Consider the following 16,682-nt stretch of genomic DNA (forward strand, 5'->3'; position numbering starts at 1 on the left):
TCAGTCCCAGCACGCTTTTTGGCACCGTGCTGGGACTGAAGTGAGATTTAGAAACTCCTGGCTGTGGGCTGGACTACCAGGATCAGTGGCCTTTCTCCACAGGGTAAGCTTGGAATGAGGCTCGTCTGTGACAGAGGGCAGCTGTTCCCTGCACAGGCAGCCTGATGGACATTCTGGGAGGGTGAGCAGCTGAAGAGCCAGGAGCAGCCATCAGCCTCTAATTCCCCTGCTGCCTCTGCCCCTCACTGGACTCTTGCAGTCCTTGGATCCGGACAGATCAAGCCACTCTGCCTGCTTCAGCTGCTTCAGGCTCCCACACTGTGACACTAGCTGTTTATACCTGCCCCACGTTCCCCCACCTCAGGCTCCCTGCCATCACCCCTTTCTACTGTGGACGAAAAAGGGGCCATATACAAAACCCGACAAGCTCATGGGAGGCTTGCATTGTGGGCTGTACAAACTCAGGGACTGAAAGTAACCATATAGGATGTTCTGAACATAAAAATTCCTAACAGTCAGTCATGGTGGGTAGTCATGTTTTAGGCTTACAGCTTCCTTGACAAAGGTCCTTTTTTTACCTTAAGTAGGTCTGTCTATCCTTTTTTCACAGCTAAGATAGCACACCTTTGAAATGGGAGAGTTATCTTTTCCAGACCCGTCAAGGCACAACTTCTGTACCAGAGCTCCAGACCACAGAATCCTCATTATCTTGTTCCCCACATACCATCATCTCTGTGCTGTAAAGGTTAGTAATTTACTAGCTTGTACCCACCAATGTAAAGGAAATAGGTTTTCTCCTTTTGCCTTATTATCCAACCCCAGAAATTTCTCACCTTGCTTTTATCTTGACGCTTAATTTACCACCAGTGGATTTCATGTAACCCTCTTTATGACTCCTCCTTTCATTCTGATATAAAATAAGCTACATTCTTTTGAGCATTTTTTCAATCTGTTGATATTTTGCTTCCTATCATCAGTTTGGCTCAACTAAACTCATAAAAAATTTCTGAAGGTTTTGAACCTTCTGCCTGTGCAGCATCACAGGAAGGGTCCCTTACTGAATTCTGGACATTGTCCTTCCATCCAGCCATCTACTTTTCCAAGTTCTCTTTCTATTCACTTTTTGTTATTAACCCCTTCCATTCTGCTACCCCTTGACAGCAGTATGAAAACACTCCACCAGTTTGTACAGACCTGCTCTTTGCCTGCGCAGATGAGGAAACTGGATATAAACAATTTGGTTTACAACTCTGGTAAATAACACATTAGGCCCAGAGTATCATGAGATGGGGTTTTTCTGGACAGTGCGTGTCTGCTTAGAACCCTACCTGATCCTTCCCCCTGGGTCCCTGAGGGAAAGTGGCTGGCTGTGTACAAACTAAAGGTGCTGGTCAGTGGGGCTTCAGGCATGCTGGATTTTGTTGGGGAAGACAATTTTTCTTTCTAGATTCTTGTCTGAGACACCCCCAATGTAATAAAAGATTAACAGAAGAAAAACAAGCTTAATAACATGTATACCTCTTGTATATAAGGGAGAGACCCAGGAAAACTGATTAACTTCCAGAAATGGTCCAAGCCATCATCTTAAAGACCTTGTTCAGCTAAAGAGAAAAAGTATTGGGAAACAAGGGGGGACCTAGTTATGAGAGATTACTAGACACAGTAAACAAAGGTAGGGTTATATTATATATTGTTAAGGCAGAAAGGACTGTAAACGCTTGTAAATGTAAAACTGCACATTGCTATGTAAAAACCTAGATCTAGAGAGGCCAGCAAGGGCCCTGAGGAGTAGGATTAGGACCTTTTCAATTTTTATTTCCTGCATTTAAAACCTTGAATTTGGTGGGCAAGTATTTTATACTTTACTAGAGGCCCGGTGCACGAAATTCTTGCACGGGGGTGTGTGTCCCTCAGCCCAGCCTGCACCCTCTCCAATCTGGGACCCCTTGAGAGATGTCCGACTGCCCGTTTAGGCCCAATCAGGGTCGGGCCTAAATGGGCAGTCGGACATCCCTCTCACAATCCAGGACTGCTGGCTCCCAACTGCTCGCCTGCCTGCCTTCCTGATTGCCCCTAACTGCTTCTGCCTGCCAGCCTGATCACCCCCTAACCACTCCCCTGCCAGCCTGATTGATGCCTAACTGCTCCCCTGCCAGCCTGTTCACCCCTAACTGCCCTCCCCTGCAGGCCTGGGTCCCCCCCAACTGCCCTTCCCTGCAGGCCCAGTCGCTCCCAACTTCCCTCCTCTGCCGGCCTGGTCACCCCTAACTGCCCTTCCCTGCAGACTTGATCGCCCCCAACTGCTCTCCCTTGCAGGCCTGGTCCCTCCCAACTGCCCTCCCCTGCTGGCCTGATCGCCCACGACTGCCCTCCCTTACAGACCTGGTCCCTCCCAACTGCCCTCCCCTGCTGGCCATCTTGTGGTGGCCATCTTGTGTCCACATGGGGGCAGGATCTTTGACCACATGGGGGCAGCCATCTTGTGTGTTGCAGTGATGGTCAATTTGCATATTACTCTTTTATTAGATAGGATATACACACACAGACACATTCACAAAGAAAAGCCAAGAGGGAGGCAGGAGAGAAGCCAAGGAAGTGGCTCCCATTCACTGAGTATCTAGAGAGGAGTAAGTTCAGCATCTTTGGGGGGCCTCCGTTCGGTTTAGCTGCCAGGGTGGGGAGTTTGTGAGAGCCGCCCAATATAGGAAAGGAACATGAGCAATCCACTATACATGGGGCCCCCGACCCTGGTTGGGCACTCTGACACTTCCTGCACCTCCTGCTTCAGGGCAATGGCCTAAGTATTCTTCACAAATCAGCTTGGTGTGTAGTCGGTGAACCAAGCAGTTGATTAGAAAGACCATAGAAGTCAAAAGCATTTTTTCCTGTTTTTTATCTTTACCTTTTTTCTTCCAATAATTTTTTAAATAAAGGAATGGCAAGGAAACAGGCCTGTATTTTTTGAAATAAATTTTATTTTATTTTTAATGATTTCAGAGAGAGGAAGGAAAAGATAGATACTAGTAAAAACATCAATGATGAGAATCATTGACCAGCTGCCCCCTGCTAGGGATTAAGCCCACAACCTGGGCATATGCCCTGTCCGGGAATCAAACTGTGCCCTCCTGGTTCATGGGTCAACGTTTAACCACTGAGCAACACCAGCCAGGTTTTTCTAATAAATTTTTTTAAATATATTTTTATTGACTTCAGAGAGGAAGGGAAAGGGAGAGAGAGATAGAAACATCAATGTTGAGAGAGAATCATTGATAGGCTGCCTTCTGCATGCCTCACACTGGGGATCGAGCCCGCAACCCAGCCACGTGCCCTTGACCGGAATCGAACCTGGGACCCTTCAGTCCACAGGCCGATGCTCCATCCACCGAGCCAAACCAGCCAGGGCTCTAATAATTTTTAATTAAACATATTTTTCGTATAATATTGTGTAAAAATTTAAGGTGTACAATGTGTTGATTTGATACATTGATTTATTGTATTATGATTGCCATTGGAGTGATATTTAGCGCCTCTATCACATTAGATAATTATCCTTTCTTTTCAGTGGTTGGATAACAATATATTCCCAATTTTAAAATGAGCATTTTCTTTGAGGAACTTGAGCATCTGGGAAATACACAAAACTTTAAAGAAGAAATAAAAATTATAATTCCACCACACACATGCAAAAATATTAACTGTGGTTTTCTTGTTTTTTAATTGTCAAAGGTTCAGAAATAGCCAAAGTAAAACCAATGAATCACTGAAGTAGTAATTAGTAAAAGTTTATTGTGCACACACCAAAAAGACAGTTTCTAAACCAGGAACACTTGAACCAAAACATGGAATGAAGCACAGGGGTATATTATTACAAAGCAGCTTATACAGTGAGAAAGCAGTATCTTCACAGTTGTTGGTAATTAAACTAATTTAATGGCTGAACTGGTTTTGTCCAGGGAACTTCCAAGACTGATCTCTATTTGCTTTTGAGTTTAACAAATTTGTTTTTTACAAAATTTAATCATACAAATGGTTTTGTATCTGTTTCATTTAACACTGAAACCATTTCCTCCAATAATATTTGCTCAGGATATAATTTGCATTGCTACAAAGTATTTTTTAAAAATATGCATAAAAATACAAATTTTTGCCAATTTTTATTCTTTTTTTCTCTTTCTTTTATTATTATTATTATTTTATTTTGTTGCCATTTGTTGTTCTTATGATGAACATGCACATAGCTAAATCTTTTTTCTCCACTGATTTTTTATTTGTTTTGTTAATCCTCACCCAAGGGCATTTTCCATTGATTTTTAGAGAGACTGGAAAGGAGGAGGTAAGACAGAGAGAGAAACATCAAAATGAGAGAGACACATTGATTGGTTGCCTCCTGAATGCACCCCCAACTGGGGTGGGGATCAAGCCTGCAACTGAGGTACATGCCCTTGACTGGAATCGAACCGGAGACCGTTCAGTCTGCAGGCCAATGCTCTATCCACTGAGCCAAACCAACTAGGGCTCATTGATTTTTTAGGAAGAGGGAGAGAAGAAGAGGGAGAGCAAAACATCAATAGGCTGCTTTTTGTACACCCCCTACCGGGTATGCAGCTCGAAACCTGAGCATGGGCCCTGACCAGGAATTAAACTAGGGACCTCTCTGTGCATGGGATGAGGCTCAACCAACTTTACCACACTGGCCAGGACTAAATCTCTTTTTTTAAATTTTAAATCAGTGATAATTGTCATAGGACAAATTTTTTGAATTGGGATGAGTCAAAAGCAATGCATAATTTTAGGGTTTTTGAATCATATTTCCAAATTATCCTAGTTAAAGAAAAAAGACAACAGGTTCAGAATGGTGTTACTTATGCTAAACCCCACATAACCAAATTAGGTAATCTGCTTGATAAACTCTGTCATCTTATAAAGGAAAGTGACTTTGCAATAACCAACCCACTTTTTGCCTAGTATAACTTTCTTTTTTCTACTCCCTTCTGCCTTCTGCCTCTAAAAGTCTTATTTTGTACAATTCCTCAGAGCTCCTTTCTGTTAGATTGGGCCCTGCCTGATTTGAATTGATTTTTGCTCAATAAAATGTTAAAGTTTTTAATATGCCTCAGTTTATCTTTTAACATACTCTAGAAAAACTTTGCTTTAGCCATGCTTATTTTATTATTCTTTTGTGTGTGTGTGTGTGTGTGTGTGTGTGTGTGTGTGTGTGTTAATCCTCGTTCAAGAATATTTTTTCCATTGATTTTTAGAGGTGGTGGAAGGAAAGAGGAGAGAGAGAGAGAAAGAGAGAGAAACATCAATTGGTTGCCTCCCATACATGCCCAGAGTGGGGCTGGGGATTGAACCTGCAACTCAGGTATGTGCCCTTGACTGAGGATCAAACCTGTGAGAATTAAATCAGTGCACAGGCAGATTCTCTAACCACTGAGACCACCAGCCAGGGCTGTTTTCTTATTCTTTGACAAGAGTGTTATACTTTTCTTGCCATTAAAAAACTGTTTTCAATTACAGTTGCCATACAACATTACAGTAGTTTCAGGTATACAACATAGTGATCAGACATTCATATACCTTATGAAAAGATTCCCCCCAATAAGTCTAGTAACCACCTGGCATCATACATAGTTATTATATTGACTATAATCCCTATGCTGTACTTTACATCCTCATGACATCTTTGTTGTAGTGAACCCCTTTCACGTCCCGCGTGGTTCAGGGTTCAGGTTCAGGGTTTGGGTTCTGGAGGAGGCCGCACACAAATGAAAGAGACTAGAAAATATTAATTTGGAAATATTGGGGGCTAGGGGGGAGCTCAACTCAAGGGGAAGGACTCCACCCTGCTCTGGCCTTGCTATCCCTTTTATTAAGCCTATGGGACACACCCATAGCCTTTAGGCAGGCAATTCCAATAATAGCCAATCAGCAAGAATTTACATACAACTAAAAGGTGGATGTTGCTTTAGCTACCATTGTCTCAACTAAACAGTGGGTGGTTGGCTCTGACCTTTCAGAACTTCAAGGTTGACCAGCCTTCTGGGTTCCTTGTCCACACCTCTCTGCTAGTGAAGGCAATGGGCGGCTTCCAACATCTCCCCCATTTTTTTTCCTTAAAAAATCTTGCATCTGCAGACTAGAAATAAACATGTAAGAACAAAAATGAGAAAAGCAATAATGGTTATGCTGAGAGGCAAATGAATCAGTCTGTAGTAAGTTTCTTTCTGGGCCAACAGTTCCTTGAGTCCCAATTTCAATGTCCAACAGTTTTTAGTCCCAATTTCAATGTCCAACAGTTCCTTATGTGTACATGTCAGCAATGATATTTCAGTTCTGGATGGTGGACAAACTGTGGCAATGTAGGTCCGACCCTCTCTGGCTTAGTCCTGGGCAACCTGCAGTGACGCACAGCTGCTGACTGCTAGCATGGCAAGGTGTCTTCACCATCTTCCATCTCTGGACTGTTTCTTCTCTTGTCTTCATGGCTGGAGCAGTCCTGTCAGTTCCTCTCTGGAATCCGTTGTTGCAGGAATCCACATGGGCTTTTCTGGAAATATACAAACATATTCTCAACCAAAGGTTAATAAAGGAATCTTTTCTATAAATTAGACTTGGGATCCTTTTTCATTTTTTCCCAAATGATTTTCCTTTGGCTTATTTTGACAGTGATTTTTCATGGGTGTCTTGCTGTTAGCATTACAAATGAAAATTAATTTTCAAAGTAAAAAAATTTTTTGATGTAATTTACTTACAGGATATTTCTCCTTACAGGATATTATTCTACTATGCCCCCCCCCCCCCCCCCCGCTTTTTATCATTTTATAAAAATTTTTTTCTATTAAAACGTGTTCTGGACAAATCACATCTTGACGCTCTGGACTCCAGTCTCCTGGGAGAGAGGCCCGAAGAGCTCCGAGCCAGGGCAGGAGGCGGCGACAGGTGGGCAGGCAGCCAGGAGGAGGCCGGGCCTGGGGCTTTGAAGCTGCAGGTGAGACGGTGGTGGTGGAGGTGCAGGTGGCAGTGGCAGAAGCCTGAGCTCACACACCTGTGTCAGCAGCACAGCTGGTTCCTCAGTGGCTCAGTTGGTGGTGAGGCTCCGCTTAGAGTCTGGTTTGGGGTCCACAACCCAGGAGATGCTGGCATGGGACTGGGCATCTGGCTCCACGTCGGGCGGTTCCAGCTTGACTCCAGGACTATCCCCCCATTTTTGATTTAAATATTAGGAGGCTTTTGGAAATTTTTACATTGCAGTCTTGATAACTTTTAATTTTAATTTTTTGCACAGAAATATGACTGCTTTGGATTCATAGCATGTTTAGCAATTTTACTATGAGATGAACCATTAATAAAAATTTTAGTTAATACTTCAGGAACAGTTTTTTATCCAGTACAATTAAGTTTTTATTTTTGAATATTCATTCATTTCAATTAGCCAATTTAAATTAGTCTGAAATAAGGTATATATATATATATACATATATATATATACACACACACACACACACATATATATATATACATATATATATTACTAATTTAACTTTACTTGTCCTTGGTTATGGACAGTAAGTGACATTAATTGCAATTAGTCTTAGAGTAACTTTACATTAGCTATATTCAAGGAGGCAAAAACACAAATTATTTACTTCAGTTTATGAGGCCAAATTTATTGACTTTTAATTACAGTTCTTCAGATGTTTGAAGAAAACCACTCTTTATTTCCTTCCAAAATAATTTTCAGGCTACAGAGAGTTTCATTTAAAATGCTTTGTATTTCTTTAAGAGTACTATTTTACTGTCAGATTTAATACTTTAACAACAATCTTTGTTTACCTGTAAATATCAGTGAAAGAGATTTCAAAATTTTCAAATTTCTCCTTTTCATTAAGCTAGAATTTTATTTTTAAGGAGTATCCCCTTTGGCTAATTAGCATATACAGAGGGATCATGGGAGGCCTTAAGTAACTTTCTTAGAAGACTTAATCAAATTGCTTACAAAGACATTGGCTTATTCAAAGGGAGGGGTGGGCCTTTGCTGTTTCAAGATGGCAGCCCCCATGGGAGCAGCAAGACATGTGGCCATCATGGCGGCTGCCAAGGCAGGCAGTCCTCATGGTGACTGTATAAATTGTTAAAGCCAAAACTACACTGCAGACAAACAGAAATCTCACTAGCTGTTTCTGGTGGCTTTATTAGAATTTAATATTTTAAAAAATATATTGGGCCGAAACCGGTTTGGCTCAGTGGATAGAGCGTTGGCCTGCGGACTGAAGGGTCCCGGGTTTGATGCCGGTCAAGGGCATGTACCTTGGTTGCGGGCACATCCCCAGTGGGAGGTGTGCAGGAGGCGGCTGATCGATGTTTCTCTCTCATCGATGTTTCTAACTCTCTATCCCTCTCTCTTCCTCTCTGTAAAAAAGGAGTAAAATATATTTTAAAAAATATATATATTGGTTTTTCACTTAGCTGAAATTATATGATTGACTTAAAATGCTAATTTATTAAGTAATTAAAGTAGGTATCTTTTTAAAAATATATATATTTTATTGATATTTTACAGAGAGGAAGGGAGAGGGATAGAGAGCTAGAAACATCGATGAGAGAGAAACATCGATCAGCCGCCTCCTGCACACCTCCCACTGGGGACGTGCCCCCAACCAAGGTACATTCCCTTGACCGGAATCGAACCCGGGACCCTTCAGTCCACAGGCCGACGCTCTATCCACTGAGCCAAACCGGTTTCAGCTAAAGTAGGTATCTTTATTTAAAAAGCAAAGCAAGTAGCCGAAACCGGTTTGGCTCAGTGGATAGAGAGTCGGCCTGTGGACTGAAGGGTCTCAGGTTCGATTGCGGTCAAGGGCATGTACCTTGGTTGTGGGCACGTTCCCAGTAGGGGGTGTGCAGGAGGCGGCTGATCGATGTTTCTCTCTCATCGATGTTTCTAACTTTCTATCCCTCTCCCTTCCTCTCTGTAAAAAAATCAATAAAATATATTTTAAAAAAAATTTAAAAAAAAATGCAAAGCAAGTAAATTTAGTAAGTGTTTATGCTGATTCACAAGGCACAAAAGTGGCCTCACCTTCAGCCTAATTAAAAATGCAGGCGGCTATGGGCTTTTTGTCATTTTAACTTTATGCTGTTGGATTTTAAGAAACATTTTGCCCTCCTTAGAGTCCAAAACTTTCATTACATTTATAAGTAAAATATAGTTATTAATTTATATTTGATAATGCTTTCCATGCAATTTCAAGTATATTAGATTGCCTAAATTTAAAATAATTCCTTTAAGAAGAGAGTACAAATTTCTTGAATTAATCCGGGCCCTTGGAGCTTTTCAAGAATCATCTCTCAGTTAAAGCCTTGACATTTTTTTAAAAAATATATTTTATTGATATTTTACAGAGAGGAAGGGAGAGGGATAGAAAGCTAGAAACATTGATGAGAGAAACATCGATCAGCTGCCTCCTGCACACCTCCAATTGGGGATGTGCCCCCAACCAAGGTACATGCCCTTGACCGGAATCAAACCTGGGACCCTTCAGTCCGCAGGCCGATGCTCCATCCACTTAGACAAACCGTTTTTGGCAAAAGCCTTGAAATTTTAACATGGAAAAAACCATCAAACAAATATCTATATATGATTTAAAGATTATATTACTTTTTATAATTATCTTAAGATATCAATTAAATTTTAAACTGGTTATTATATTCAAAAATTGGTTGGGATCACAGAATTAATCCTTCTTATTTAGACCAATAAGTAACATATTTTGAATTCCTAATTATTAGAGAAAACACATTTTAAATTTCTATACTTTAGGCATTTAATTACCTTAACTATATAATTTCTCCCAACTTAATTTAATTTGAATCTTTAAACTTTTAGAGCTGGCAAGTCAAATATTTAGCAGTTCCTAGATTAATAACACTTTACATTTCTAAGAATAAATTTCAAAAATACAATAATTAACTTTAAACCGACCATGTTTTTTCTCTGCCAGGGGAAGTTGAGTAGTAAAATTGTAGGTATTCAAATGCAAAATTGTCCTTAAAGAATGGCTACTGGCTGGAAGCTGATTTCAAACAAGCCACATTTAAATTAGAATACTAGGAGAGTGGGATTCCATATTGGATTGCCATGTGTCTCCCTTCCCCCACATCCTGCTTTCTCTAGGGGAAGTTTTCAGTAACAGATCTGGCTTCGTATCTTTTCATGCTTAATAGATAAAGACAGATCTTAAATTTTTTCTTTCTTTTTCACTTTCTGAAGTAATTACTAGCACTTAAGCTTATCTTTGCCAAAATTTGCATTTCCCTGCGAGTTCTTCTATAATTTTTAAATTTATTTTTTTAAAAATATATTTTATTGATATTTTACAGAGAGGAAGGGAGAGGGATAGAGAGTTAGAAACATCGACGAGAGAGAAACATCGATCAGCTGCCTCCTGCACACCACTCACTGGGGATATGCCCGCAACCAAGGTACATGCCCTTGACCGGAATCGAACCCGGGACCCTTCAGTCCGCAGGCCGACGCTTTATCCACTGAGCCAAACCGGTTTCTCCTCTTCTATAATTTTTAAACAAAACTTTAAGTAATCTCATTGTGGGAGAGTGGATAGCCTTGTCCTCTCCTGCCACCTTTGAATTTCTCTGCACCAGAGGTGGTTTCAGCAGCGGAGTTTCATTTATTACAGATTTTAGATTCCAAATACAAATTAAGATTTTAATTTGAACAAGAAACCACATTCCTTAAGCATGCAAACCAAAAGTCTATAATAAAGTTTACTTTATAACCTAATTCTGCCCCATTAGCCTGGCTGAAAAAGACGTTCCCACCCTACTTACAGATTGCGACTTCTGCAGCTGATTGTGGGTTTTGTGTGCGGTGAATTTCCCTCACCTATATGGTGATCTTTTTCCCACCTTTTCTGTGAATTCTTAATCTTCCCCACCTTCTCAGTGAAATCTTCCTTTCTTCGCTCTAGGTGAAAATATCATCCCCTCCAGAGGTCCCTGTTTGGGCGCCAGTTTGTAGTGAACCCCTTTCATGTCCCAGGTGGTTCAGGGTTCAGGTTTAGGGTTTGGGCTCTGGAGGAGGCCGCACACAAATGAAAGAGACTAGAAAATATTAATTTGGAAATATTGGGGGCTAAGGGGGAGCCCAGCTCAAGGGGAAAGACTCCACCCTGCTCTGGCCTTGCTATTCCTTTTATTAAGACTATGGAACACACCCATAGCCTTTAGGCAGGCAATTCCAATAATAGCCAATCAGCAAGAATTTACATAAAACTAAAAGGTGGATGTTGCTTCAGCTACCATTGTCTCAACTAAACAGTGGTTGGTTGGCTCTGACCTTTCAGAGCTTCAAGGTTGACCAGCTTTCCGGGTTCCTTGTTCACATCTCTCTGCTAGTGAAGGCAATGGATGGTTTCCAACACTTTGTAACTACCAATTTGTACTTCTTTTTTTAAAAAATTTCTTTTTTATTTATTTCAGAGAGGGAGAGAGAGATAGAAACATCAATAATGAGATAGAATCATTGATCGGCTGCCTCCTGCAGGCCCCCTACTGGGGATTGAGCCTGCAACCTGGGCATGTGCCCTTGACTGAATCGAACCTGGGACCTTTCAGTCCGCAGGATGACACTCTACCTAACGAGCCAAACCAGCTAGGGCCCAATTTGTACTTCTTTATCCCTTCACCTTTTTCACTCAGTCCCCCCAAATCCCTTCCCAACTTTTTGCAGGCTTAATAGGTAAAAATAATATTATATATTTTAATAGTTTACAATTTTTAAATTGATTTGAGAGGAAAGGAGAGAGAGAGAAAAATATATATCAATTTGTTATTATACAAGCACTGTTTGATTCTTGTATGTGCCCTGATGGGATGGAACCCACCCACACAACCTTGGTATATCCAGAGGATGTTCTAACCAACTAACCTAAGCCAATGGGTGAAAATAATTTAAATACAATTGTGCATTTCTTTGATTAAATTTCAATATGATTATTGATCGTATTCATTTTCTTTTTTTTAAAATGATATTTTATTGATTTTTTATAGAGAGGAAGGGAGAGGGACAGAGAGCTAGAAACATTGATGAGAGAGAAACATCAATCAGCTGCCTCCTGCACACTCCCCCACTGGGAATGTGCCCACAACCGAGGCACATGTCCTTGACTGGAACCGAACCCGGGACCCTAACCTGGGACCCTTCAGTGCGCAGGCCGATGCTCCATCCACTGAGCCAAACCGGCTAGGGCAGTATTCATTTTCTTTATGAGTGCCTGTTCATATCATTTGTTTTCTTCTTAATTTGTAAGAGCTCTTTACATATAGGGGTATCTGTTTGTAACCTGTAAGAAAACCTTGGCTGGCAGTTCAAACCCCAGGCTACAAAGTGACCCTTACGCTTCTTAAACTGGAGAGTGGGTCTGAGGCTATCTGTAAACAGCACAACCAGGCAGGAGCACAGCCCCTGGTGGGAGAAGCCTTCTCTGCGCACAGCCCACCCCGCGTAGGGCAGAACGCAGTGCGCAGGAACGGAAGCCGGGCCGCCCTTCCCCCACCCGCTTCCGGCCTTGGCTCAGTTCTCCCGCCTCCGCCTCCGTCGCGGCTCGTGGTCGTCGCGCCATGGCTCTGTCGCGGGGGCTCCCCCGAGAGCTGGCCGAGGCCGTGACCAGGGGCCGGGTGCTGGTGGTGGGCGCGGGCGGCATCGGCTGTGAGCTCCTCAAGAACCTCGTGCTCACCGGATTCTCCCACATCGACCTGGTGAGGGCCAGGCGTGCGCGCGGGCTGATTGGGGGGTCGTGGGGCCGAGGTCCGGGGGTCGTGACCGGAGTGGGAGTGCCACGGCAGGCCAAGAGGCTCCGGGGTCCCGGCTGGAGAGAGGGAGCTTATCGGCGGGAACGGAGCGGGCCTCGCCGCTGGCTGGCCTGCTCGGGACGCTGAGGAGGCCGCGGGCCCGATCTTCCGGGCATCCCGCCGGGCCGGCCTCCGCTTCCCGCGCCGCGCCGATTTGTGGCGTTTCTAGGGTGGAGAAGCGGCCTCTTGTCTTTTGGCTTTAGAGCAGTTCCTAGCTTTAATGGGAGGCAGGAGGTGATTGCATTTCTAGTGCACGTTGTGACTGTTGAAATCAGAGGTCCCCCTTAACTCAGAAATAATGATCCAGAGAAGAGGGTGGCGATAATAGTATCAAAACTGAGCACTTGTCCCGAGCCTGAGGAGACCCTGAGGCGTTTACTCGCGTTAACGCGTTTAATCTTCATACCACCGTGAGGCTGCAAACGCTATTTTCATCACATGTGGTCGTTAACAGATTCCAGGGAAGAAAAGTGAGATGCAGTGAGGCTTCGCAATTTACCTTGGGTCACGAAGCGAGTGGCAAGACTCTTTGGGACTCATGCTTTTCTGTTCTGGGTCAATCTGCGTGACTCATTCTTATTACCATAGACAATACACTTGCTAATTTCCTCAGATGTTGGTTAGGATCTTAACTTTTGCCTTGGTTTACGACGACTAATTTTAAATCTAGTAATTTCTATTAAAGTGAACTTTTAAGAGATTAGAGCTGTTTCCTGGAATTGGATGTGAGTTTAAAGGTGTCTTAAGATGTAATGGAAACTTGGAATGAAAAAAAAAAAGTAGAGGTGGCTGACTGAGCTAATAATGAGTGATTGGGGGAAACAATTCAAACATTTTCCTTTGTTTTTTAATAGGGCTTTTCTTCCCATTCACTTCTGTACCACAAATCCAAACATGGTTGTGCCTTACCTGATAAACAGTGATACATATTTAAAAGAACCGTTTTGTAATAGACACCTGAAAAATACATGCTGATCTTTTGTAGCTTGGGTTTCAACTGCCAGCCAGTTTTTGTGGGAAAATTTTTTATTCAAAGTTTTGTAGTAAATTTTTGAACATACAAATAAAAAATTGTTTGTTTAGGTTGCTTATATGTTTTGATGATTTTCACAAATTAACCAAATCCGTTAAGATGTTTCACAATTAGAACATTTGATTACTCTTTATATAAATTTATTGAAATGGAATGAAAATGGCTTTAGTCATTATTTTCATCCTTAATATTTACTTTTTTTTAAAAAATTTTTTTATTGATTTCAGAGAGGAAGGGGGGAGAGAGAGAGAGATAGAAACATCAATGATGAGAGAGAATCATTGATGGGCTGCCTCCTGCACACCCCTCACTGGGGACCCAGCCCGCAACCCAGGCATGTGCCCTTGACTGGAATCAAACCTGGGACCCTTAAGTCCGCAGGCTGACCCTCTATCCACTGAGCCAAACCCGCTAGGGCCTTAATATTTACTTTTTTTTTTTTTTAATATATTTTATTGATATTTTACAGAGAGGAAGGGAGAGGGATAGAGAGCTAGAAACATCGATGAGAGAGAAACATCGATCAGCTGCCTCTTGCACACCTCCCACTGGGGATGTGCCCACAACCAAGGTACATGCCCCTGACCAGAATCGAACCTGGGACCCTTCAGTCCGCAGGCCGTCGCTCTATCCACTGAGCCAAACCGGTTTCGGCTAATATTTACTTTTGAGCAGCAGTTAGATAAGGCTTAAAACAACACATTTAAAATCTTGTGTAGAGCCCCAGCCGGTTTGGCTCAGTGGATAGAGCATCGGCCTGTGGACTGAAGGGTCCCGGGTTTGATTCCAGCCAAGGGCACATGTCGGGATTGCGGGCTTGATCCCCAGTGCGGGGCGTGCAGGAGGCAGCGGATCCATGATTCTCTCTCATCATTGATGTTTCTAAATCTCTCTCCCTCTCCCTTTCTCTCTGAAATTAAAAATATAATTTAAAAAATCTTGTGTAGAAATTTTTCTTTTCAGCCCTCAGGAAATAATTATAAATGATATTGTGGGGGCTGGCTGAGGTTGCTCAGCGGTTGTGCATTGATCTATGAACCAGGAGGTCACGGTTCAGTTCCGGTCAGGGCACATGCACGGGTTGTGGGCCCGATCCCATCAATGATTCTCATCATTGATGTTTCTATCTCTCTGTCCTTCTCCCTTCCTCTCTGAAATCAATAAAAATATATTTTTTAGCCGAAACCGGTTTGGCTCAGTGGATAGAGCGTCGGCCTGCAGACTGAAGGGTCCCGGGTTCGATTCCGGTCAAGGGCATGTACCTTGGTTGCAGGCACGTCCCCAGTGGGAGGTGTGCAGGAGGCAGCTGATTGATGTTTTTCTCTCATCGATGTTTCTAGCTCTCTATCCCTCTCCCTTCCTCTCTGTAAAATATCAATAAAATATATTAAAAATATATTTTTAAATGATATTTGTATGTGTGAAGACTTTTGAATTAAAGAAATTAGCAAAAGCTCAATAAATTTGTCAAGTATCACTTAAGAAAAAGGCACAGTTAAATCTATGTGGATTTCAAAGACTAATTAGATTGATAGAGATTAATTATATATTGTTTTTTTTTGTTTTGGTTAATCCTCACAGGAGGACTTTTTTTCCAATTGATTTTTAGAAAGCATGGAAGGGAGGGAGAGGAGGGAGAGAAAAACATCGATGTGCTGTTTCCCTTGACAGGGAATTGAACCTGAGATCCCTTGTACAGGGACCAATAACACTCTAACCTCTGAGCAACACTGGCCAGGACTATAATGTATTTTCAATATGGAACTTCTTTTTTTAAAAAAATTATTAATTAATTTTTAGAGGGATGGAGGAAGGGAGAGGGAGATAGAGAAAAACATCCATTGGTTTTACTTATTTATGCATTCACTGTTGATTCTTTTTTGTTGTTGTTAATCCTCACCAGAGGATATCTTTTCCATTGATTTTTTTTTTTTTTTTTTTTAGAATGGAAGGGGAGAAAGAAAGAAACAGAAATGTCATTGTGAGAGAGACACATAGATTGGTTGCCTCCTGCACAAAGCCCTGGTTGCCAGGAATGTGCAAACCAGGCATGTGCCCTTGACCGGTAATCGAATCCGAAACTCTTGGGTGCTTGAACGCTCTAACCACCGGATAACACTGGCCAGGGCTCACTGGTTGATTCTTGTATGTGCCCTGACCTGGGATGGAATCTGAAACCTTGGCGTGCTGGCAGGATGCACTAACCATTTGAGCTACTAACATTTGCTAGGATGATTGAACAAAAGAAAAAAAACCATCCTTTCTAAAAATGTTTTTGAGAAAGTTCTCTTTTTAAAAATATATTTTATTGATTTTTTACAGAGAGGAAGGGAGAGGGATAGAGAGAAACATCGATGAGAGAGAAACATCGATCAGCTGCCTCTTGCACACCTCCCACTGGGGATGTGCCCGCAACCAAGGTACGTGCCCTTGACCGGAATAGAACCTGGGACCTTTCAGTCCGCAGGCTGACGGCTCTATCCACTAAGCCAAACCGGTTTCGGTGAGAAAGTTCTCTCTTAAGTTATGCATTAAATTATCAGTTTTAAGAATTTTGGTATTGGTAAAAAAGCATTTTCTCCACCAAATGTAGCAAATACCAAAAGTTCTGAGTTAATGGATGCTGAGAATAGTGATATTGCTCAAACATACCAGAAAATTTGTGATTTATCTGGGTTTTATGCATTCGTAGATTGATCTGGATACTATTGATGTCAGCAACCTCAACAGGCAGTTTTTGTTTCAAAAGAAACATGTTGGAAGATCAAAGGCCCAG

General features: G+C 42.1%; 1 protein-coding gene across 1 annotated transcript in view; it reads left to right on the forward strand.

Annotated features, from left to right (window-relative positions):
* Nucleotides 1-12,582: 12,582 nt before the first annotated feature.
* Nucleotides 12,583-16,682, forward strand: part of UBA2 (ubiquitin like modifier activating enzyme 2) — a 52,623-nt gene continuing 48,523 nt past the window's right edge. Inside the window, exons 1-2 of the mRNA XM_080644444.1 lie at nucleotides 12,583-12,780; nucleotides 16,599-16,682. Of these exons, the coding sequence (XP_080500570.1) occupies nucleotides 12,643-12,780; nucleotides 16,599-16,682 (222 nt within the window). The 5' untranslated portion in view covers nucleotides 12,583-12,642. The remainder of the gene's footprint in view (nucleotides 12,781-16,598) is intronic.

Source organism: Plecotus auritus (genome assembly GCF_963455305.1).
Source record: "Plecotus auritus genome assembly, chromosome: 10".
NCBI lineage: Eukaryota > Metazoa > Chordata > Mammalia > Chiroptera > Vespertilionidae > Plecotus > Plecotus auritus.